We start from the raw sequence: 24006 nt of genomic DNA, 5'->3' as shown, positions 1-24006 counted from the left end.
TTGTATCCAGTTGATTTCCTTGCTAAAGAAATAGTGCAACCATGCAATAGGCTTTGTCTATTTCCTTTTTTATTTACATTGTTTACTTCTGTCATTGCAATAGAAATCAAATATGTAACTTTAGATCAATGTTGTGAGAACTAGCTCCAGCAATTGTGTTTTTTGAAAATCCCAGATACTGCTGGTATGGCTGTCTTTGTGTCTGTGGTCATGGTATAATGGTTTCCCTTGCGATAGTGAAATGTGATCTTCGGTCTTTGGAGCTCAGTGAGTCGTAGATCACTCTCCCACACTCAACGCTCCGCGCAACACAGCCAACCGTCCCTGCTCACTCTGAGCTGATGATAAAGAACTTAGGGTTGTTATTATCACAACTCTATGTCACATGGGACAACTTTATCGCATGCAACCCCTCCACCTGCAGGCATGTTTTGAGGCGCCTTGCTTGCTGAATGCAAAGCATTCGACATAACTAATGATATTTTTTTTGTTGCAGAAACTATTGAAAGTATTTAATGTTTTTTTTTTCTTTCTGTAGCCTGATCCTATTGGTGCAACTTGATTGTAGGTCAAATCCAAGAAAGTAAATGTTAAACTAGTATTTGTGGAGGCAGACAAAAAAACAAGCCAGCATGGAGTCTGACTTCTGTTACCTGATTTATTCAATACTAGTTGTTACATGTTGTCCTCATTCTGCCGCATTTTTAAATAAAGTTCCTAAGGACTTTATTCCAGTTTGATGACATCTCCAAAACATGTTGTAGTATAAAAAATAATTTTGTGTTTTTTTTTTTTTTTAAATCACGGACAACAGTTAGAGCTCTACAAAACATCAGATATCTTGATTTGAGAAGAAAATGTCTGCCGTCCTCTGCAGGGTTGTGCGTTCCAAAGTAAGAACAAAAAGGATTCTCAGGAACAAATCACTTTATCCCTCCTGCTGTGTTTTGCTGATTATAGGTTATTACCTGCATCATTTCTGCTACTTCTCAGCCCATGTTTGCTGACTCTGTGTGAAGAATGTGTGTGTGGTCTGTTGTCTGTGCGCTGAGAGTCACATAAGAGCAGGGGTAATGAAATTTTGTGGTTGTATGGGTTTTCCTGTCTCCTGTTTATAGAGTTTTGGGGAACTATCAAGATTTCTTTTAAAGGACTGACAGAATATCAGTTTTTTTTTTCTTTTTCTTTAGATTTCTTTTGGGGCTTTTTATGCGTTTATTTTATAGATAGGCCAGTGGACAGAGTCGGTAATCAAGTACAGAGAGAGTGGGGAATGACATGCGGGAAAGGAGCCACAGGTCGGATTTGAACCCGGGCCACCCGTTTGGAGGACTAAAGTCTCCGCATGTGACTGCTAGGCTACCAGGGCCCCCCTGAATTCATTTTAAGTCAGGAGGAATAAATAGTTCTGTGACACCCTGTTTTGTAGAACTTTATAGTGTGTGCACCTATGAAATCAATTATTATTATTAAAATAATGAGTTGTGATGGTACATGTACACTCAGATCCTGGTTTACAGTAATCAGAACCCTGCTGTTTCTTTTTCTAGCCATCAATCAAAGTTGTGATTTACACCTTTAGTTTTATGATGAGAATGTGGTTTATGCAACAGATTCAATGGGGAAGCAGGGAGACTGGGAACCACTGTCCTATATATCTGAACAGCAATAACCCCATCCATTGTCGACTGAGTTGTTTTCTTATTTTTGTTGACATCCCTGTGTGTGTGTGTGTGTGTGTGTGTGTGTGTGTGTGTGGGTGGGTATGTGCGTGTGCGTGTGCATGTGCATGTCCATGCAGTTTCTGAGAACGAGTTGTGTCAACACTTCAATATAAACCTCATGGAGTCAGAGATAATAGATGGTAACCCCCCAGCATGTCTGTGGTTTGTCGAACTCAACAACTGTACACTGTGTGTTTTCATGTGTTGGGTTTCAGAGTCTATGTTCTTGTGATGTATGCTGTTTTTTTTTTTGGTTTTTTTGTAGCTTTTCTCACACGAAGAGTGTCACCATTGTGGCTATGTGTTTTCACAGTTTATGGTCTGAGGAGCGTAGGGCTGCACATTCTGTGAACATTCCTCAAATGTCTGATCTGCGTTTTTGTTGTTTTGCGTGGCTTGTACGTGCATGTGTAGGTCTTGGGAATGTGGGTTGAGCTCAGACTTTAAACTGTAAACCAAGGTGCTCTAAAGCCTGTAGTTTGCGTGATGTGATGCTATCAGGAGGTTAGAAGTCTGTGTGCTTTGGGAGCTGCAGGCTTGCTTTGCACACACGCACACACATATTTTCTGTTTTCTCTCTCTCTCTCTCTCTCTTCTGGTACTCACAGTCAGATTCAAGTAAAAGTCCTTGCGGGAAAGGCAATGCTTGCAGACAGACACCCCCTCTACTCCCAGGGAGCTAAGAGGTAGAAGGCTGGAAGGGTCAGGCTGCTTGGCCTGGGAAAGGCCTGAAAGAGCAAAAGGGGGAATGTAGATGTATAGATATGTAAACTGATTGGTTAAAAAACAGAAGAGAGCAAAGACTATGCAGAAGTGATGTATGCAAACATACAAAGCATCAGAGAGAAAGGAGTCAATGCACCACAGATAAATACAGTAAATTGGGTGGAAGACGGAGATTACAATAAGAGCGTGAGCCAAATCTTGGGATTTCTTTGACTTCTAAGCTACTGAGAGCCACACAGGATATAAAAGGGATGGAAAATTAAACCCGCAGTAGATTTAGAAAAAAAAACGATGATGATGCGCAACTTGCGTCTTTTCCCCATTTCCTCCTTCTCCTCTCTCAGGCCAAGGAACAACAGTGTGTGCTGTTTCTCACAAGAGCTGCATCCAGCATTTCAACTACAGTGTTTGTATGCATATTGTAGTCTTGGCTGCAGCACTGCCTTTGAAGCAAATGTACACATGCCAATCTCTTAACTACGTGCAGCAGAAGTTTGGGCTCCAACTGGGATATAGTCTATGATGTCATTCACTAAAGAGTCCCGGTCAGGGTCTTTGTACCTGCTAAATAATATTCCTGTGACATCCAAATACAGATATTACATTAATAATGTACTGAAAGAGGACTTAAGCAGATGCGTAGACAATTGTAACAAGAACACAAAGAAGCATAAAAAACGTGATTTTTAAGAGATTTTAAAATGCTAACACATTATGACATATTATAGTACACGTTTACAAATATTTAGGAACTTCTTGGTACTTTATTTTATCAGTTCTTGATACTTTTGGTGTATAAAAACCTAAACCTGATCTTGTTATAAATTATACGTTCACCGCTATTTTAAGTTGTTGAACGCCAACCAGTCCAGTCATGTAAATCCTGAACTTAAATATACTTTCATATGTAGAGGTGCAAGGTTGCTGGTGTGACTGGGTGTGTAATGGTATGGTATTAGTGTGCTGTTTGGGTGTTGGTGTTTGTGGTTAAGGGTGTAGCCTTTATGCGTGGGACGCTGCTATCTACTGAGTGCAGGACCGTTGAAAATGTGTGTGTGTGTGTGTGTGTGTGAGAAGGGGAACTTTCAAGGTGTCCCACCATCTCAAACCATAGCTGCAAATCCATCACTAAATTAATGCAGCAACTCAAGCGACCCAGCGTCCCCTTTGTTGCCATTGGAAACCAGAGGTGACTGGAGTGCCTGAGTACCTGTCTGTGTACATGATCCCATGGACCTCCAGACACACACACAAACACACACACACACACACACACACACACACACACACACACACACACACACACACACACACACACACACACACACACACACACACACACACACACACACACACACAGGCCTCCTTGGATGCAGGGAACCCTTTCTTTCTTTCTTTCCCTCCATTTTCCTGCTGTCTATTTTGGTCAACTGGTGGCCCGTTCCCACAGTGCTGCTGTTCCCATGGTTATCGCCGCAGAGATAGCGAACAGGGGGGTTGGGGTGGTGGTGGTGGGCTTGACAGAAAGCGGGAGAGACAGCGTTGCTCTGTTCGGATAGATAGGGGACTCTGTGGCTGTAGGGGGGATTCAGGGGGGAGGGGGGTTGAATGAAGGGTATGGGGTTGAGTGTGTGATGTGAGTGTGTGTGATGTGAAGCTCCCATGAACATCACAGGTGGCCCCCGGGGATTCATCCCACATGGGGTTTTGTTAGATGTATGATCCTTAATTGAATCTCCTTAAAGGTGACACTTACAATTTCTGTATCATTTAAATAATTAAATAATAACATTTTAAAATATTTAAAGTATCCATTATATTAAACCAGGATGATGCAAATATTTTTTTTTATGTCAATGTCAGCCTTTGATGTTGAAATCAAAGTTTTTAACCTCATGTGAGACCTCTTTCTAAGGGTCGATGCCACTTCCTGAGATTGAGAGGGGTGCAAAAAGAGAGGTGGCAAAGGAAGCGGAAGGGAAGGGTAGGAGCCAGGAGCTGGTTGGGGTTAAGGGAGGGGGGGGGTCGAGGGCCAGCGAAAGGAGGGAGAGCGGGAGGGCAGCGGGTGGGAGTGCGGGGCTCAGAAAGAGGGACAGATTCAGTTCCCACACTTGTAATTACTGTGTCACTAGAGACTGAAAGGGGACTGCCCCTGGCCCTAGGGAATTTGCTGGGGCCGGTCGCAGAGAGGGAGCAGCGTTTCAGGGAGGGAGGGGAGGGGAGAGGGATGGAGGGGAGGAAGAGTGGAATTAAAGAGGGTGTAGGACACAGGAACTCTCTCCATCGTCCTTTCTTTTTCAGTTTTACCTCTTTGCATTCACACTAGAAGTGAACCCCTTCACCGTGAGCCCCCGCTCCACTGCCTCCCCCCCCCCCGCCCTGCCCTCATACCCCAACCTTTCACCTCCGACCCACTTCTCCATAACCCTTCCCTCACCCTCCTCCAACCTCAGGTCTCCTCTTTTCCTTCAGTCTTTGTTCACAATCGTGTACTGCTTCCTTTTTACCCCTACTCCCCCTCTTTTTTTAACCTCCCCCTCTACCTCTCTGAGGTTTCTAATGCTGTTTTCCTCTCCTGCGTCTCAAGTTGACATGAACAAGGCTACCTCCACACACACACACACACACACACACACACACACACACACACACACACACACACACAAACAAATGTCTAATTCTGCTTCATTATTGCCACTTAACCCTGAGGGCCCTTTCCCTCTTTCATTTCCCTTTATCTTACACTCCCATAGCCAGTCCTCTGTGAACTGAGCGTGGGGGTTCTGATAGTAAATATAATCACTGAGAGACAAGGATGTGCGTCTGTGTCTGCCTGTGATTGTCCAGTTTCAAGCTGTAATGATGTTATCATGCCAAGCATCTCTCTCTGCACGGTACATTTACATGACATTAAAAAAGTTGATTTATTGTGTCCTTCCGATTGCTATACACCTGCTGTCCTCTGGGGTCAAAATTACCCCGTCTGGTTTGACTGTAATTTGAGGCATAGAACATAAATTAATTCAATCAATTCTGTGTTACACCTTTAGTCTGACTTCAGTCCAACCCATTACCATGCATTTTTCCTTTTCTTTTTTTTTTAAATGTAGGGCCAATATACCTTGTTTACATAAAAGTATACCCTGTTTTTGAGTGAGAAAAAAAAACATTTTGAATTTATATAATTTTGACTCTTTGACTTATCACAGAGTGGTATATGTCTGTGTCTAAGTATAAGTTTAGTGAAGATGCTGTGTTTGAATCATTTGAATTTTTTGAATGGCAGCAAATAATAACACCTGCTGCCCTCTGGGGTCAAATTGACCCCGTCCAGTTTGACTGTCATTTAAAGAATATAAAGTTGGACATAGAGGCACTTATTCCTTTACTTGTAAACTGTACAGGGCTTTACTTGTAAACTAGTAAGGTGAAAACTGCTCCCACTAGTGTGACTAGTTTACATTTTTGCTACTACTAGTTAACTAGTATAATATATATAACATGTTAGAATTCCAAGCCGACATATCCATAATGTAATTTTCAACTCAATTCTCACTAAAAATGTTCATTCTTGATATCAAAAATTCAATTCTTTCGAGTGACAAAGTTAATTTATATTATCTACAATTGTTCTTACATTACAGATATCACAAATTAATTCTAGATATCTAAAATGCAATTCTTACTAGTCGAAATTACATTATTGATATGTTGACCAAAATGACATTTTGACATGTTGAAATGTAATTTCCAATAGTGAAAACTAAATTGCCACTTGTCAGCCAGACTCATTTAATGTTAAAAGGGCTAGCCATACCGAGCCTCACTAGTTAACTAGTAGACATTTTGCACCTTACTAGTTAACATGAAGAATTTTTTGTTTTGAATGTGCTTTCTAGACCCTCCTGGTGCCTCCATCCTCTCGGTGGTCTATCTTTGGACACGAAGGTTAAAAGGGGGATGGACTTTACATCCCCCACATGGACAAATAAATACAAATACATAAAAAAAGACAAAAAAAAATGGTGCAATGGTGAAGATACTGTGCCTTGGAGTCAGATGATGCCTCCGAGCGCCAACGCGGGCAGGTCCCCTCCCATCGGGTCTGGGGGTTGTTCGGGCTTGGTGGGAGGGTGGCAGTGGGCGACCCTATCGGCTGGCCCCCTCCACAGGGTCTGGGGGCAACTGAGACAGGGGCACCCCTGCATTGCACAGTAACTGAAGTGGTGGAAATGAGAATATATATAGAAGGAAAGGAGGAAAAAATCAATAAATAAAGAAAAGAAAAGAAAAATAGAATGAAAGAAGGAAAAAAAAGGAATAAAGATGAAAAAGAGGAAAGAAAAAAAGAAAATGCAAGCATACACTTGAATTACACACACACACACACACACACACACACACACAGAGCCCAGATGAGCACATTCGCCATGGGCAGAGAGTTACTTTCAGGAAGAGGAGCTAGTGCCGGGAAAAAAATCTGTGTTAATCCTCCAGTGTGTCAATACTTTTGCCAACATGTTATGTGTGTATGTGGCTCTTACGTTAGTGTTTGTGTTGCTGTGTGCATGGCATGAAAACTGCAGCTTGTGTGTGTCACAGAATCAGCTATATTTGTGAGGACCAGCTGGTAACCCATTATGGCCTAACAGACTGAAATTGGCCGATTCTGGTTGATCTGTGAATGTCTAATTGTCATTGTTCGCCATACAACCGGTTTGCTTTTTAGTTGATTGTTTGGTATGTGATGTGGGAAGTTTTTATTTTTTGTTGTTGTTTTTTAATTGATTTTGTGCTTTTTGTTCCTTTATTGGAAAGATAGGACAGTGGATAGAGTCAGAAATCAGAGAGAGAGAGAGTGGGGAACAACATGCGGGAAAGGATCCACAGGTCAAATTTGAATTTGGGTACATGGGGCGCACGCACCAAACTCACTGACTGTGTTAAAAGCCATGAGTTTGTGAGTCTCCCTAACATTCAACCTTTGTCATTTATTACATTTCCCGGGTACTTGATCTAACACGTCGATGCTCAGGCACTCCCACATTGGATTACACAAGCATTTGACCAACGATTTACTCTTAGCCCACTCCACTTTTGACACCCTGTCTGTCAGAAAAGCCATGTGGGAGCCTTGTTTCCTCTCCTTTCCCTTGAAGCTCCTCTGGAGAGACCAGACCAGCAGCAGCTTCCACAAGCATCGCCGTCAATATTGACAGTCCTGGATGAATCACTCTGCATTACAATAACATTCCCTGCGTGCCTCTACATCAGGAAGAGATGAGGGGGAAAAAAAGGAAAAGTTAGAGGAGTGGAGTAGAGGGGGGCTTGTGGGTGAAATATGTGCCAGCAGCGTTAAACGTTGAGCAAAGGAATCTGTCCGTGGCTCTCCCATGACGGGGCTGTCTGTGTGTCTGTGTGTGTGTGTGTGTGTGTGTGTGTGTGTGTGTGTGTGTGTGTGTGTGTACAGATGAAGTTAAGGTCGATGTGATGAGTTGGGGTTTGTGGAATTTCAGTTTGGAGTGTGTGGGTGTAATGACAGTTTAAGAATTGTTAGCGCATGTTAAAGGACTCTTTGGATGTCGTAATATTATCAGGTGAATGGGTGCAGTGAAGACAGGAAATCTTTGTGTATCTACAACATTGTAGTGAGTGAGTGTCAACAGGTTCACATTGTGAGCACCAAGTCTGCTTCAAAAAGCCAAAGTTGACTGCCAGTTGCATGGAGGCTCTTTTTTTTCCTGCAGAGAACCAGTTGTCGTTATCCACAAAACTCCCCATTTGTCTCTTAAGCAATGTTGTTTTCTCAAAGAAACCTGCCTTCAAAGGATCGCAGTGTTTCTCAAAGCTTTTGCTGGTCGAGCATGGAGAGTCTTCTGTCCGTTAAACCTTGTTCAGTAGCTACTAGATGGTTCGATTAGTCTTTCGCCCCTATACCCAGGTCGGACGACCCATTTCTACGTCAGGACCGCTACGGGTAGGTTGAGATAACAATTCAGAGTATTGTAATGTTTCCTGTTTCAAAGTCACAGAAACATGAGAAGCCAAAGTCCTTACATCACATCGATGCCTGCTGTGTTTCCTGGATTTAAGCAACTCAACAAGATGGATAATTTCAGGGTTTCTTTTTGAGGTTGTGAAAAAGCAAAGACATTCTGACATTTGCCAGGATAAATGTCTATGTACAGCTGCTTTCGATTTTGAACCATTAGTGAGCCAAGAACAACTATGACTACAAAACAAATATTTCAAACATTTGTGTTTTCAAAAACAGAAGTTTAGGTTCCCAATTTCAGTAACCCGGATGGAGGAAGGCAAGTGTTCTAAGTGTAAAGGGCTGCAAAGGGCGGCTGTGGCTCAGTTGGTAGAGTCAGTCGTCTCCTAACCTGAAGGTTGCGGGTTTGATCCCCAGCTCCTGCAGCTTCATGTCCGATGTGCCCTTGGGCAAGACACTTAACCCCAATATCCAATTTGCTTCCGCTGCTTTGTCAGCAGCGTGTGAATGTGCATGAATGGGATTAGTTACTTCTGACGGACACTTTACATAACGTCTACCATCAGTGTGTGAATGGGCAGATGTGCGCTATACAAAATTTAATATTTCTGAGCCAAACACCCAGCTTCATTCCATTCAGATTCTTAAAATAAAAATAAGTCTTCTCATTTAGAGATTTAATTATTAGTAAATATTGACTATTTTTAATTGATAAATGAAATGAATCCTTTCATGGGTTGTATAAATACTTCCAGATCATTGTATCTCTTGATCCTATACGTTATGATAGGGCTAATTGTTTCACCTTATGCCAGTCTATACTCCATTAACCAGATACAGGAAGTTCTCAGCCTGCATGCAGTTGCCTCTCAAACTGTGTATCTTTTTAAAGTGGTTTGTTTTCATTTTAACTGATTTTTACAGAAAGCCACATATCAATAGAGGCTAGCTAGCACTTTCAGTCATCAGTAAGTTGTTTTGGGATACGTTGTTTTCATCCTTTTTTAAATTCCCATTGCCCAGTGAGCATTTTCAGCAACTTGTTTTCCTGCTGTTTTTCTTAGACCGGCCCCAGCTATCTGAGGTTACAGGGAGAGAGAAAAACGTACTTGGAGAAGCAGAGAAAGAAAGAGGTTAGAGGTGAGAGACAACTAGAGGGAAGGGGAGAGAGGGAGATTGAGGGGAGCACTGAAAGGGGGTTGGGGGTAGAGGAAACTTCAAGCAAGACACTGAGCAAGAGACAAGACATAGGTTGAATGAGAGGGAGAGTAGGAGGTTAAGGTTGAAGGTTGAGTAGGTAAAAAACAGAATAATCTGTCTGTGCCAAACCAAGGGAAAGCTGCAGGGCTATTTGTGTGACAACGAGACTGTTATCGGCTAGACTCCAGACTATTATCTTCTTCATTACCCCTTTTAGTGAGCGCCAATAAGAGGGACAAGGAGGGAGGGAAGAAAAGGCAGAAATGTTGAGGCCAAGAGGAGGGTTAGAAAATGCTTGAATGTGGACAACAAAGTTCATGAGAGAGAAAAAAACAAAACGATTGAGCAAGAGTAAGACATACAAGAGTGCAACAAAGCTAGCAATGCCCAACTCTATTGGGACGCTACTGATGATTTATTTCCAAATATAAGATAATCCATAACCTTCATAAATTCTTTATTTGAAAGTAAATGATGCACTACATATATTTAGGGCATTGTATATTTGATTGATAAAGATTAAATAAAAGTCCTAAAATGTCATGAAGCGTAAGAAAAATGGTGCAGCAGTAGCTCAGTCTGCAGCTCCAGCTACCAGACAGATTTCCAGACTTGGTCCTCATGGGGACTTGAGCCGGTGACCCTCCGGTTCTCAACCCAAGTTCCCGTGAGGACCAAGTCTGGAAATTGGTCTGGTAGCTGGAGAGGTGCCAGTTCACTTCCTGGGAACTGTCAAGGTGTCCTTGAGCAAGGCACCCAATCCCCCCCCCCCCCCCCCCCCCCCCCCCCCCGCCCCCCCAGCCCTGGAGCACTCGCTGACACCTCTCCATTAGTGCATGTCCATAGGATCCTGTATGTGTATTGGTCATCTGTCTTGAGTCATTTGAAAATACAGTTTTCCTGCATGCCAATTTCCATTGTGTTTACATACCAATCATTTGTACACAAAATGAAACTAAAAGCCTTTTTGCAGTGATGTTCTGTGTTACGCAGTTAAGAGTTGCACCCATGGGAAAATTCCCTCAGAGATTAATGTGGCTTCTGTAATATGTCATGCAGATGAAATGAGTGGGTGCAAACATGAGTCAGTAAAGGGTGTGCATTTGAGTGAGAGACTTTCTTCTGAGTTTTTACATCTCCTGCTGGGAAGTATGTGTGTGTGTGTGTGTGTTTGTACATGTGTGTGAGCAAAATGAGTCAGAGGAAGGTGTGTGTGATTTCAAGCCCAGACAGGCTCTGCCGTGGTCCAAGTTCAGGTTGCTGTCAGGTGTTAGTGGTTAGTTAACAGAGCTGGTAATTACCTCAGACTGTCAGGCTGAGACACTGGCCAGATCCCCTCAGGATACTGTGGGAAAGTACACATAGCAGGTAGCCTCAGTCTGCAGCAGGAGAGTGACCTCACACTCTAGCTCTTTAGATACAGTGTCTACAGGAATATTTATTATTTATAATATCTACAGGAAGGATCCAAAAGACAAAAAAAAAACGGACTGGATGTTAAATGGTGAATCAAACCTTAGAAAGAGGACATACTGGCTGCTGTGTTGTTGTCATAGAAACCAGCACTTCCACATAGCGTATTCATTAATGTCTGATGATTTAGTAAGGTCATTGTATGATTTAATTCAGAAGATATCTTAAATATTGGAATTTTAACCTAGCCATGGACATGCTTGTTTCTGATTTTATAATTAATCTTAATTTAGTGGTCATAAGGGCTGTGCAATAAATTCTTTATTTCAGTCATAGACTGTAAATATTAATGCATGAAGCCTGAGTGAGGTCACCCATCTGTTACAGCAGGAGGCTCATCGGCAGCAGCTGCCATGTAGGAAATCCTGTCTCAGTCAACCTAACAACAGGCTGAGAGCTGAAGCTGAAGCTGAGGCAGGTTTCGCGCGCACCTGTCAATCATGTCAGCTACACCCCCCATTCAGTGTGTGCCCTTGAGGACAATAACTAATCAGACCTATTTCGTTTTTTTTTGTACCAGACCAGAGCTCCAGACTAACTTTTTGCACTGGTTGCACTGGTGTGCCTAACATGTTTTCTTAGGTGCACCAGCGTAAAATTTAGGTGCACCCAAATTTTCATTGGGTCGCCTTTAACACCATAAGGTCACATAGAGAGAGAGAGAGAGAGAGAGAGAGAGAGACTTTAGATCTGTGTGTGTCAGGCCACAGCACAGTTTGCACTCATTAAGGTTCATTACAGATAAAACCTGCTCACATGAATAAGTTGTCACAAACACACAGAGTATCATTGATGCAAAGACCGAAGTCATCTTCGGGTATTTTAGTGTGAGGCATTATAAAATGATAACATGTTTCTAAACCAACACATTTGAATTTATCCTTCAGCGTTGCGCACTGCTGTCTGATCAGGTCCGTGTGGAGTGCACGGTCTTCAACTAAGTAAACTCAGATAAACGACTTTTGATATGAGTCTGACACTGACTTTTTATGCGCCATGAATCTGTGCCATCTCCGTGCGCAATTCGAGGAAGCATTTTACGATGAAGGCGCAACAGCAGGCTATTTAGAAGTGATGTCACGCTGAAACTTTGAGGTGATCAACACAACACGTTCACCTCTGGGAGAAATGAACCATCTGTAATTAAAATCAGTTATTTTAATTTACTGTTTTTACAATAACCAGAGGTAAAATAAGTTTATCATCAGGCTCAACGCCGGTGTCCGCAACCTACACTGAGTCTGCATGTGAGGACCGAGGGCTCTGTGTCTTGGCTGGATGGACTCTCAGTAGTGGGGATGGAAGGAATGACAGTTGTAGGGCTGGTTGTAACAGTAGGTTTAGTTTTCTTAATGAATAAACTTTCAATGTTTCTACCTCTCTTCATTTTCTAAGATCTTTATTTTTATTTTTTTTTCCGTTTCAGTTAGGCTACTCTGGCGCTCAGGTCGCTCGCAAATTTTAAACACACAACTTAGAGCGGTGAACAGCACCCGCCCGAGCTCTGTCTCTTATTGGTTTAGACCACGATATGATCCTACCATGAGTGTGAGTTTGGTCACAGGAGAACACAGAGAGATGATGCGCTTGCTCAAGAAATCTATGTTTTCACCCGGGCAGCGTCAGATGTTTTTTTAAATGTATTTTGGATTCAGGAGAAAAATGTCCCAAAAACCAGTATTAGACATAAACACTAGTTATCTTATATGCACTTCCTCATTTTTATCTATGCATCTTCATATCGTTATCACAGCATTGAACAATCTTATCATCACACATTACATATTTTCTCATACCATGCAGGTCTACTGTACATATTACTTGTTGACTTGGTGTTTTCTCTTCTATTTTAAACGTCTTCATCACATTATACACTTTATATTAATAATGTAATGTGTGTTGCCTTAAGCCAATGAACCACCAGATTGCCTTTTTAAATACAGTTTTTGTACGAGTTATTTATTCGTAACGAGAATTCCACAACTTGCTCTCCCCTCTGTGGTCACTCGTATTACAGAGTACCGACTGTGGACTGCTTTAAGGGTTCACTTCCCACCCAAAGGTAACCTCACGCAATGATTAACTCTGAAGTATTGTCAGCTCTTGCAGTCGGAATGTGCTAAATGAAGAAAAATGTTCCTTTCTGTTTCCTTTTGGAGGGCCAAAAAAAATCAACTTGGGCCAATGTTCAGCAGTTTGCATGGCTCCGTAAAACTCACGTATGAGATCGTCCACTGCTGCTGGCAGTCGTCCAAATCACCTGGCATGACCTTGGGATTGTGTGGGAAAGCAGGGAAAGAGGTCAATACCTCGACCAGTTGGCTTCCCCTTACTCATCATTTCTACAGTAGAATGAGACGGCTTTTTTCCACTTCAGCTTTCCGTCTCACTTACAACTGACCTACATCATTTTGACAGCGGCAACAAAATGATGTATCTGCCCAGCTAAATGTCAGAGCGCCAATGATGGCAGAATGTCCCAGACATGTGATGATGGAAGCACACAATGAATCTCTGATGTTGTATTTTTCTTTTGTTTGTCCTTAGAAGAGAAATTGTGCAGTAGTTTCTTAAACTGACATTCTTTTCTTATATACATATATATATATGTTTTTTTTAAGACTACATCAGCATGGAAAGTGGAATTCATTATTTTTTTTTTAACCTTGACTTGGAAATTTTCTCAAAGAAGAAAAGACAACATTTGCAAAGGGAAATAGTGGTGCTGTTCTTGCTCCCCTCACGCTTCTTCTTTCCAGTTCCCACGCTGCCCTTTACCTGACTTACCACAATTTGAATCAAATCACTTGTGGCCAATTGGCTGCTCTGACCATGTGACCCACATGGGCCCTAAAAGCACCGCCTTCTGAGATTGGTCTCGGATTTTCCCATGGGAGCTGCCTACAGAGCCAGTGCAGGGTGAGCGTGCGTGTGTTTGAGAATGTTAGGGAAAGATCTCCCCCCCCGTCCCTCTCTCTTTCCTAACTCCCCTCTGCTACCCCCCCCCCCTTCTCTCCTCTTTTTTTTCCACCACCTCCCATCCTTTGAAACACAGTATCACACTTTAGATAGCCTTTGTTGTCACGGCAAGGAGCATTCTTTCTCTGGCACGGCCACGGAGTGTGAGAATGCAGGAGTTTCCCTGAAAAACACCGAAAGAACAAAAGAAGAGAGAGCGAGGGAAGAAGCTGTGAAGCAACTGCCTTAATCTGTAAATTCAAGAGAAGAAAACTTCTGGTTTACTGGTTTAATTTTCAGGGTTCTATTGTTTAAAGGCACTTTTGTGGCTTGGTGAGAGGCAGTATTGTAATAAATTAGGCATGTTTGCAAAGGCTGTCAGACTTTGAGGGGGAAAAAAGGTGCCCACACTGCAGGTTCCTTCTAGTGCCATGGGGAGAAACCTGTGCAAAAGTGGACATGCACCAGGAAGACGATGTTGAAAACACAAATCAGTAACCTTGTAATGTGGACCACGTCCTGACATTTTAACGTCTTTAAGTCTAAATAACCTGCACAGACTGCAGTGACCATAAACCACACGGTGCTCATCGTAATGATCACAAACATGATATTTTGCCTGTGCAAACATGTCAAATAAAAAAAAAAGGGTTTGACAATCATGTGAGTCTGCTTCCTGTGATGTGCAGGAGCAGCAGGAGCACCTATTACTAGTTTGAACTTCTCCTGCTCTCTGTGAGAAACTGCATGCCTGAGAACACTTCAGTTCTGACTGTGGGAAAATCAAACCTTGCCGTCCTGCAGCATTCACAAAACAGGGAAATGTCACTCAAATACAGTTTCTGAACCTAGATGAAAGCACAGAGCCACCTTTTGTGTTCAGTCCAAAATAATGCATTGCTTAAGCCATGAAATGTAGTCGTTTCCACTCCCATGACACTACACATCTGTTAGTATCGCTAGAAGGTGTGCTTATACCACAGTGAGGTTTGTCAGAATGCACTGTTTAAGCTTACTTTCCCTTTCTTCAAAACATATTCGCTGTATCTACTTATCTAATGGATCTGTGCAGGATCTTTGGATTTGTAACGAGCTTTGTTTTCATTAATTATAGACAGAATGGTTTCCATACAGGTTGCGTGTGTGTAAGATGCTGTGCGTGTGTGCCTGCCGCTCCGTGGTTTAGCCTTGAGAGTTCAGAGCAGGTTCTGGCTTGCTCGACTCTGGGAAACTTTAAGCTGAGCAAATAGCTGGGTCTGTTTTCCTGGCTGCCGCCACACTTGTATATGTGTGAGCCATGTGTTTGCACTGTGAGCACTTGTATGCATGCAGTATATGCTCACTGTAGGGAAGTCTGTGCCAGTTTTGAAGTGTTTTGTCTGTGTGGTAATTTTTTTTTGTGTGTGTGTGAATACAAAGAGGAGAATACAGAGCGTACTGAGGGGAGAGATGAGCGCTATTCCCATGGATGAGGAAGAAGATGACACCTCTGCTATTCCCACACCTCCACTGTCTAGCCGCTTTCTCCTGTCCTGACCTCACTAACTGCAGAGGCAAATGCAGCTCTCTGCATGATCTGCAGTCTTCCTTAAACTTTTTTTTCTGAGTGAAAACAGACAAACTGTGCTTAAGTGAGCCAGTCAAGGATCTTGCTTTGCGAGGTCTGCGTTGTTTGATTTACAGCCCACCTCTAAGTGGAATGCTGTTTGCTGGGTGGAGCTCAGGTGTGTTGACAAGGCTTTTAGCACCGTCATGCTGTCAGGATGGCGTACAGACGAGTGTGTGTGTGTGTGTGTGTGCATGCGTGTGTGTGTCCACGTTAGGGGCCGGCAAACAAGAGGTCGCTAATGTCCCTCCAGGGAGACTTTAAGCATGGAGAGGGACAGAACGGCACGGCCATGTGAACGCTGCTGAGGCGTGAACGCTGTCTTTACACACACTAACACACTGATCCGATCTGTCAGTAACACTCAGTTCCTTTCACACCCAAAGTGAGGGAAAATGTCTGTTTGCCATTGGTGTGAATGGGTCAACACAAGTTCTCAGGCTCTACACCTGGTTTTTAACATACAGGTCTGACACTTTTCCACCTGAATAGGTGAACCCCGGTCACTGTTAGTTTACTTAAGGATATGTTACCTCTAGTTTCACACACATAGCTGCTGTATGACTGAGACGTGTCATTCAGCAGCTATATTCTCAGAAAAAGAATTGTGGGTCACGCTTTCTCAAGAAGTGCTCTGTCAAACAGTGTTAGAGTTCAGTTTTTGTTGTAGTATACATGTAGTGTATATTTTTTCTATTATTTTTTCATATTGGTTTGGATTTTGTTCATCTCATACTTTTGTAAACACAATGACATTTGAGCCCATACAAATTGCTTCAATAAAATAGAAATGATTTCTTCTCATGTACAGTTTGTCTTAAATGTCCCCCCATTACATTGATCTAGGGGTGGGCATTTCATCGAGTTTAGATTTCATTTACAATTTTGGCTTCTCACAATCATGAAAACGAGATAATCGAGATTAAACAATTACTGTGGGGCAATGCTGCGCTCCTTTTGATCATAGGTTAAGTCATGTGTGGTAAATGTTTCAATGTGTTTGTTGTTATATTTTGGCCACAAGAGTTCATCACCACCACCTTAAAAAACATAAAGTACAGTCCGGAATATAAGTCGCAACGGGTTTACAAGACGCAGTCTGTTTTTTTCCCAGAAAGAAAGTTTGCACTCCTGCCAGCTACAGTACGGTAGTTAAACTCTCAGCCTACAATGAAATTTGTGAAATAGCCTACCAGCACCCCGGTAAGCTGTCTGACTCCGCTTATGTTGGAGTTTGAAAGATTAAAACTTAACAGAGACACACAGTTCTGGCAGCAACAGGCCATGGACCAGGTGTTGTCTGACCTTTGGATTCAGCCAAGTCACAATTTCAACTTTAATATGTGAGTCTTTTAATCAAAAGAGCACTCCACAAGTTTTATTTACTGAACAATATACCACCACTTGCTTTAAATGCATGAAGGAGGGAGAAAAGAAGTTAAAAAGTCGTGCAGCCAGCCTTGTCTGTGTTGCTACATATCCCAGTCAGCTTCCAGTACACAATGAATGGAGGTGAAATTTCAATTGCGTCACCTCGCGTGCACTGTGTGGTAGAAGTGGTTGCACTCGTGGTTATTATGGCGTGACTGTCAGCATTTTATACTGGTATATTGGTGGCACCAGTGTAAAGTATAAGATGCAGCCAACTTTTTAGATGAAAAACTAGATATTAAAAGTGTGTTTTATACACTGGAGTTTACAGTAGTAAATTGTATTTTTATGTATTTATAATTTACACTTATTTTCACTGTTTTTCAAAGTGTTCAAAATGTTAAAGTGTATAAGTTTGATAAATGTGTGTGATGAACATCAATGAGTAATCATGTGTAATAATCAGGATTTCTATATCAATCAAAATAATCAGGATTAGGATTTTTCTTCATCAGGATGAGAGGAAACGAGAATTTTTTTTTTTTTTAAGATTTATTTTTGGGCATTTTGTGCCTTTAATGGAGAGATAGGACAGTGGACAGAGTCGGAAATCAGGGAGAAAGAGAGTAGGGAATGACATGCGGGAAAGTAGCCACAGGCTGGATTTGAACCTGGGCCGCCCGCTTGGAGGACCAAAGCCTCCGTACATGGGGCTGACGCACTAACCACTGCGCCACCAGCTCCCCAAGAGAACTCTATTTTGAGGGATAAAAACTAATAGTTCCTCTGTAATTAAACACACATCTTCAATTTCTGATGTTTGAATTGTCTCAAAAACATTTCTTTAAACCTTGCTGCTAATGTTTGTTTTCATTTGTTTGTCCAGGCATGTAACAGCGATGAGTACGTGGCTGTGCCCAGAAAGTACATGGTCAGGATGCTTAAAGAGAAAGGTCAGTTAAACCACATAGTTATGGAGAAGAAAGTTCATATACAGCAGATTTTAAATTTCGTAATAAAGATGAAACATTAGCGTAGCTTTTACATTCCAGTATTTCTAATCCTTAATCTTCTTTTTTTTTTTTTAAGGATTTCTGAAACACCAGGGCGACGGTGACTACACACACCAACAGGAAGAGGAGGACCTCAGTGACATTGTGACCCTCAGCATGACCCCTGAACTCCCCAGGTATGCTCCTCAGTGTCAGTGGGCCCCTCTGTCAGGGCTGGACCCCGACACCCTGACCTTTCCCGGGGGGGCGCCCATGCAGCTCCACACTGTTCCCCCCGGCCTCCTGCCGAGGATACCCCTCTTCTACGTCTGCACCAGATGTGGCAAGGTGTTCTGGGAAGGCTCTCACTTCGGCCGTGTCCTGTCCATGTTTCAGGAGGTCTTACACGTTACAGACGACGACGCTGAATCATTCGCGGCACGCGTTACGGCAGCGCAGAAAAATTGACGGGTGTAGGACTACTGTAGTTCTCCTCAAACATCCTAAATAATCATTTGCACATTCAGCACACAGCTTATAAAATCCACTTCGGTGTGCTCATTTATTGGTTTTTATTCTTCCCTTTTTTTAATTGACATGATACTAAGGCATGAAAAATGTGAATTGAGGCCGACAATAAAATTCAAAACACCAATTTCACACTTGTGAAGCAGAAGGGGAAAAAGGTTATTCTAATACACACTAGGTAATAAGCGATCTTCTAGGATGCCGGTCAGGCCAGAAAAACAAAAAACTATGATAAATGAACACATGTTTGAAATACCATGCTCATCCTTAGATTCTCTCAGTTGTATAATTTTATACTTTTAAAAGTTGTGTTTATAAAACAAAAGTCTCAGACAACCAAAGAACGTTTGTACTTGGTCATTTTATGTTTTTGATTTTATTAACAGATATGCCACAGCAGATTATTGTTCAAAAACATTTTTTTTTCCTTTGTCAGTTTCATATGGCAGTTCAACTTGACATGGATTACATTTTCAAACTATTACGGGCTTGAAGTTAGTAATCATTCTGTTCCATTAAAGACTTTCTTGAGTCATATTTAGGACTTTTTTTTTATTTTAGGACTTCAGAGCTGCACTCAAATGACAGCAGGACTCAGTTTGGGTTTTTTTAGCAGTCTGTGGTACTGTACATTTCCATTCTCCGTTATTACATGTGTACATTGTTTACATATTCAGCTGCGAGCTCTAATGAGTTAATAAAGAATCATTTCTTTTATGAAGCTGTGAGAAGTCCTAATCATTTCCGTCTGCAGATACGTTTTGTTTTTGATGTGTTTCCGAGTTGAGAAAACAGATGGTAGAGCGCTGAGAGTGGTCAGATTGATGAGGTCATCCAAAGCCTCACTGATGTCTGTCAGGTGTAACACTAACAGTGTGTGGGGGTTTCCTGCCCCCAGGCCGAAGAGCAGCCAGGTCACAGAGTAACCCAACACATGCCCCCCCCCCCCCCCCCCCCCCCCCCCCGCTCCTTTCATATTCTCTCATACCTTTCTTTCATTACTCTCCTCTACTCAAAAATCCCACTTCATATTTGTGAGATCTCCCCAAAAGGGTTGAAAGAGATCTCATCTGGAAAACTCTACATTAACAAATGTCTGGTGTTTTCAGGACCCGTTACTTGTACTCATAGCTTTTGGAAAGCTGAGTTTTACACTCATCAAATCTAAGAAACCCTTAATCATAGCCAGATGTTCACTTCAACACTTTACTTTCATCAAGAAAGCCACAGTGATTTCCAAAGACAGGTCATACTGTGAATCACCGAGGTAGATGCATTTTTAATGACCGTATTTGGCTGCGGTAGGAAGTCAGAGACTAATCTTTTTTAATGGTCAGGTTATAAAGTGAAAGCATGTCTCAAGATCATGCACAGCATAATCTGACAATTATAACATCATCCGATGTAAAGTGTTTAATATGTGGGAACTGAAAACTCTGGGTTTGCTGACTTCACACACTGTCAGTTTACAGGGAGCTATTCTATTCCAATAGTGGAAATAAAAAATACAATGTTGACTGACCAAATCTTCCCTTTTTTCACATGTTTAAGACAAGACAAAAGATTTACATCATTTATTAACACTGCATTTGAACAGCAGGTCAGACTTCTGCTTCTAGGTCATATAACACCAACTTACCAATTGCATAACCTCAGTGGCATTTCAAAACATAGGCTTAGTGCTTTTGTTGCAGAAAGTAATGTTACACCCATTAGACATCTGCAAGGACATTATAAGTCCTGTCACTTTGTTACTGAAGAATTACCATTGAAAAATGGGCGTCTATCACCGTGAACATGTAGTTTAGTCTTTATTGTTCATAGCAATTAAATCAAGGTTGTCCTCATCTCAACCTCCTCCTCCTATAAGTCCGTTTTAAGGTTCAACTCCTCCCTTAAACTCCAACATTAACCATCTTGAACATAGGGGACTATGTGGATTATTCTCTCAGACATGATTTACAAGCTCTCAAGCCGAGTATCCCGCAATGATGTTTATAAGTTGATTTAAGCCTATATGAATAATTGATCAGGATATTAATAAAAGGAGGAGCCCGGGTTCTCTGCAGACCTTTTCTCAGGAGAAAAATATTCCTATGTTCTGGGATGTTTGCTTTTTTTGTTTTACTGATTATTCAAACTATTCTGCAGGCAGATTTTATAACCACATGGTTGGCTTGCCATTTCCAGTTTCTCAAAAACTGTTCTGTCCTGATAATCAGACTGAATTCTTCTTCTGCATGTTTGATATTTGAACTGTGGTAACATAATTCGAAACCTTGGAATGCATTTCACAGGTCTGGACCCGGGCCAGAGTCTCCTGATGTGATAGAGAGGTCAAAAGACGAAAAGACCATGTGATGTCAGAGGAGGATGCACCATCTAAAGGTGTTTTTAAAAGTATGGTCCCAAAGAAGATGTCCTTGTTCATTCTTCATAATTGATCCATAAAGCAAAAATAAAGTATTTATAAATTAAGTTAAATAACTAGTGGAAGCTAACAAAGTGTGCCTCGTTTAATAGTGACATCAGAGTATTAGGCTATTTGAATGAGCTGGTGTTTATGTATGTTTAAAAAAAAAAAAAACGAGGAAACATGTTGGTTTGACTGTAGCCACGTGTTCATTTACTTTATTCTTCATTCATGCATGTGTTTAAAATGGGAAGCAGATTTCCATCTTTGTTGTGGAACTGCAAGCAGGACTGCAGGGGACAGTTTGGGATCAATCTGGGGGATTTTTTATAAAATCTCCACGAAACGGGGTTTCCTCGAGGCACATATTTTTATAGTATCTACTACTAATAATTTTTCATAGAAAATAACCGATTTCCTCTTACGTATACAAAGGCATGGATTCACAGGCACTGTAATGCAAAAGAAATTGTTGGAGTGTTGCCGTGCGCTTTTTTCGGACTGTATTATCACTACAGTATCATTAACCTCCAAAAGAATTTTATTGCTATGAATGAAGTCTACACTCTAGCTCCTAAATAAAACCCCTATGTGTGTCCTGTGCCGTCCTTGTCCGGGTGGTCGCTGCAGCCCCTGCCTCCGCGCAGAGTGCGAGCTTTCTGCTGCAGCACCGTGTTATTTGATCCCTGCTCTTTCTTTGCTGGGAAGAAAAGCTCGCCTCTTTCCCACGCTCTGAGGACACGTGGTGCCCGGAATGAATTGGACTCAGTAGGCCCTCCCTCCCGGTTACACGTCATCTCTCTCTCTCTCTCTTTCTAGGCTCTCTCTCTCTCTCTCTCTCTGTCTAGGCTCTCATACTCTCTCTCTCTCTTTCTCACTTACATCGCAAGTTGAGTTCAACATTCTCACTGCCATGAATGCAGGAGAACCAATTTGCCAACACGATGTTCATCATGACATTTTTGCGGTGGTATGACATCCATCCTGTTTTACTATCTCGACTCTCCTCCTCGGTTACATGCATGCGCAGCAAGATGCTCAGGTCTGCGGTCCCGGCTGCTGCAGGTCCCGGCGCCAAAACTCGGAAAAGTGCACCGATCTAATCGGCTGAGAATTTTGCCTCAGCTCGAGACTAAATGCACAAAACCTGACTATATTCTCTAAAAGATGACTTTGACTGTGGCGCCGTGCGCTTTTACGCGCTTACAACGTCGTTGATTGTTGTCCATTTATTTCTAGTCTTTACACTGGGGGTTAATAGTTCAACCAGCAAAACGAATTTCATTAACTGTAAACTGTTTTACAACAGTTTCTTGGTTTGTATCTGTTTTGGCTGCCTCCCAGATTCACATTACCAAAAAGACTCATCGCTGCGAAGCGGTGGGGGGCCGAGAGAGGGGAGCAAATGCCCCAGAGTTTGGGGGGGCTCATCCAATCGGAGAAACTTTTGGCTCCTGCGGTCTCTGCAAATGTTTTCCAAGTGTCCAGACACAGTGCAGCCAAACCTCTGGTAGCGGACAGATGTTCAGGATTTTCCAGAAGATGTTCCGCACTATTCAGTAACCCCAAGAATGACACTTATATAACAAACATAATAAAATGTATTATAATCCTAAAATTACAAACTCTGGGATGCAATCTTAAAGTTAAACCATGGCTTAATGTGCGGTGTGAGAGTTTTGAGCTGCCAATTCAAGCAGATGCAGTCAGAAGTAGACATGTGGAGAGGAACGCACATCTGCGACTGCGAGTGTATAGCTGACATAAAAGGTCTGAGCTAGGTATTCACCGCATTTCTATATGAATGAGTCAGAGCCGCATTTTTTTTAATTTTAAAACGTTTGCAGCTGTGCGGGCCACTTGTAACAAACAGGCAGCTTATTCACACAGTCACCTGCAAGTACACCCAAAAGTCTCCAAAACATATGAATCACAGTCAAGCATTATAGCGCGCGCGCACGCACACACACACACACACACACACACACACACACACACACACACACACACACACACACACACACACACACACACACACACACACACACACACACACACACACACAGTTCCCTTCATTCTCAACTCAACATCCGGTGTTAAGAGACTTTCGTCATCATGACAACATCGTCGAAACCCTCTTCTCACAGTTTAAAAGTACAACCAATTATTCCATCCGAAACTCACATTCTATTCTAAACGTGCCTCTATTAGGGTTACATCCAGTAAAACATACAAAACCTATTTTTTCTGAAGCACGACTTTACAAAAGTGGATCACTTACTTAGTCTATATGCCCATTGATTTATGCATCCAAACTTTTTTTTTTAATGTTATTACGAATATCAGTTAACAGACCCAAGCAACCCAGTGCAATGATTCTCTTTCAACAGGTGTATTGTTAAAGAAAGTATCTGTGTGATGAGGTGCCATATTGTAGAATAATGGACATTATTATAATTTTTTTAAGCAAATAAGACCTCTCTCGGTTTCACTTGTAAAAACCAGCTTGTGCTGTTTATTCACTGACCTGATACAGGTGTGTGCAATATGGATTACATAGATCAAGTGTAAAGCAAAGATAATCATTACTTTCATCATGCACTCCATCTGTATCTACATTGGAAGTAATGATCTTGCCTCTTATGTGAACTGCATTCAATTTGTGTTTCCATAGATTGGATAGATTAGATGAAATAGGTTGTGACCTTGTTATTGTCGGTTCTGTCTCTGTTGCTGTCTCTCCCACACTGATGCACAGATGTACTGTCACACATTTATGCAGACAGATGCAGCCACAGACGCGCGCCAAATGTACAGTTCTGAGTGTGGGAAAAAGAGGACAGTGTGAAGCCACCTAACCATCAGAGCGGAGAGCGGTTATAAAGTGTTACACAGATGAGATGAAGCACGCGGGCAGCCAAATGGAGCAAACGGCGCGAGGGAGGCACATACCTATCTGCGGTTTCCACATGTTAACCCCCCTCTCCCTTTTATCTATCCAGATATGTCACTTTCACACG

At 42.1% G+C, this 24006-nt stretch overlaps 1 protein-coding gene across 1 annotated transcript in view; it reads left to right on the top strand.

Moving 5' to 3' along the window:
* Positions 1 to 19294, top strand: part of exd3 (exonuclease 3'-5' domain containing 3) — a 45061-nt gene extending 25767 nt beyond the window's left edge. The window contains exons 20-21 of the mRNA XM_061062083.1: positions 17940 to 18006; positions 18143 to 19294. Coding sequence (XP_060918066.1) covers positions 17940 to 18006; positions 18143 to 18513 — 438 coding nt within the window. The 3' untranslated portion in view covers positions 18514 to 19294. The remainder of the gene's footprint in view (positions 1 to 17939; positions 18007 to 18142) is intronic.
* The last annotated feature ends 4712 nt before the right edge of the window (positions 19295 to 24006 follow it).

The sequence above is a fragment of the Labrus mixtus genome, chromosome 17 (assembly GCF_963584025.1).
Source record: "Labrus mixtus chromosome 17, fLabMix1.1, whole genome shotgun sequence".
Lineage (NCBI taxonomy): Eukaryota > Metazoa > Chordata > Actinopteri > Labriformes > Labridae > Labrus > Labrus mixtus.
Note: the sequence above shows the minus strand (reverse complement) of the source record. Positions and strands in the feature narration are given on the sequence as shown.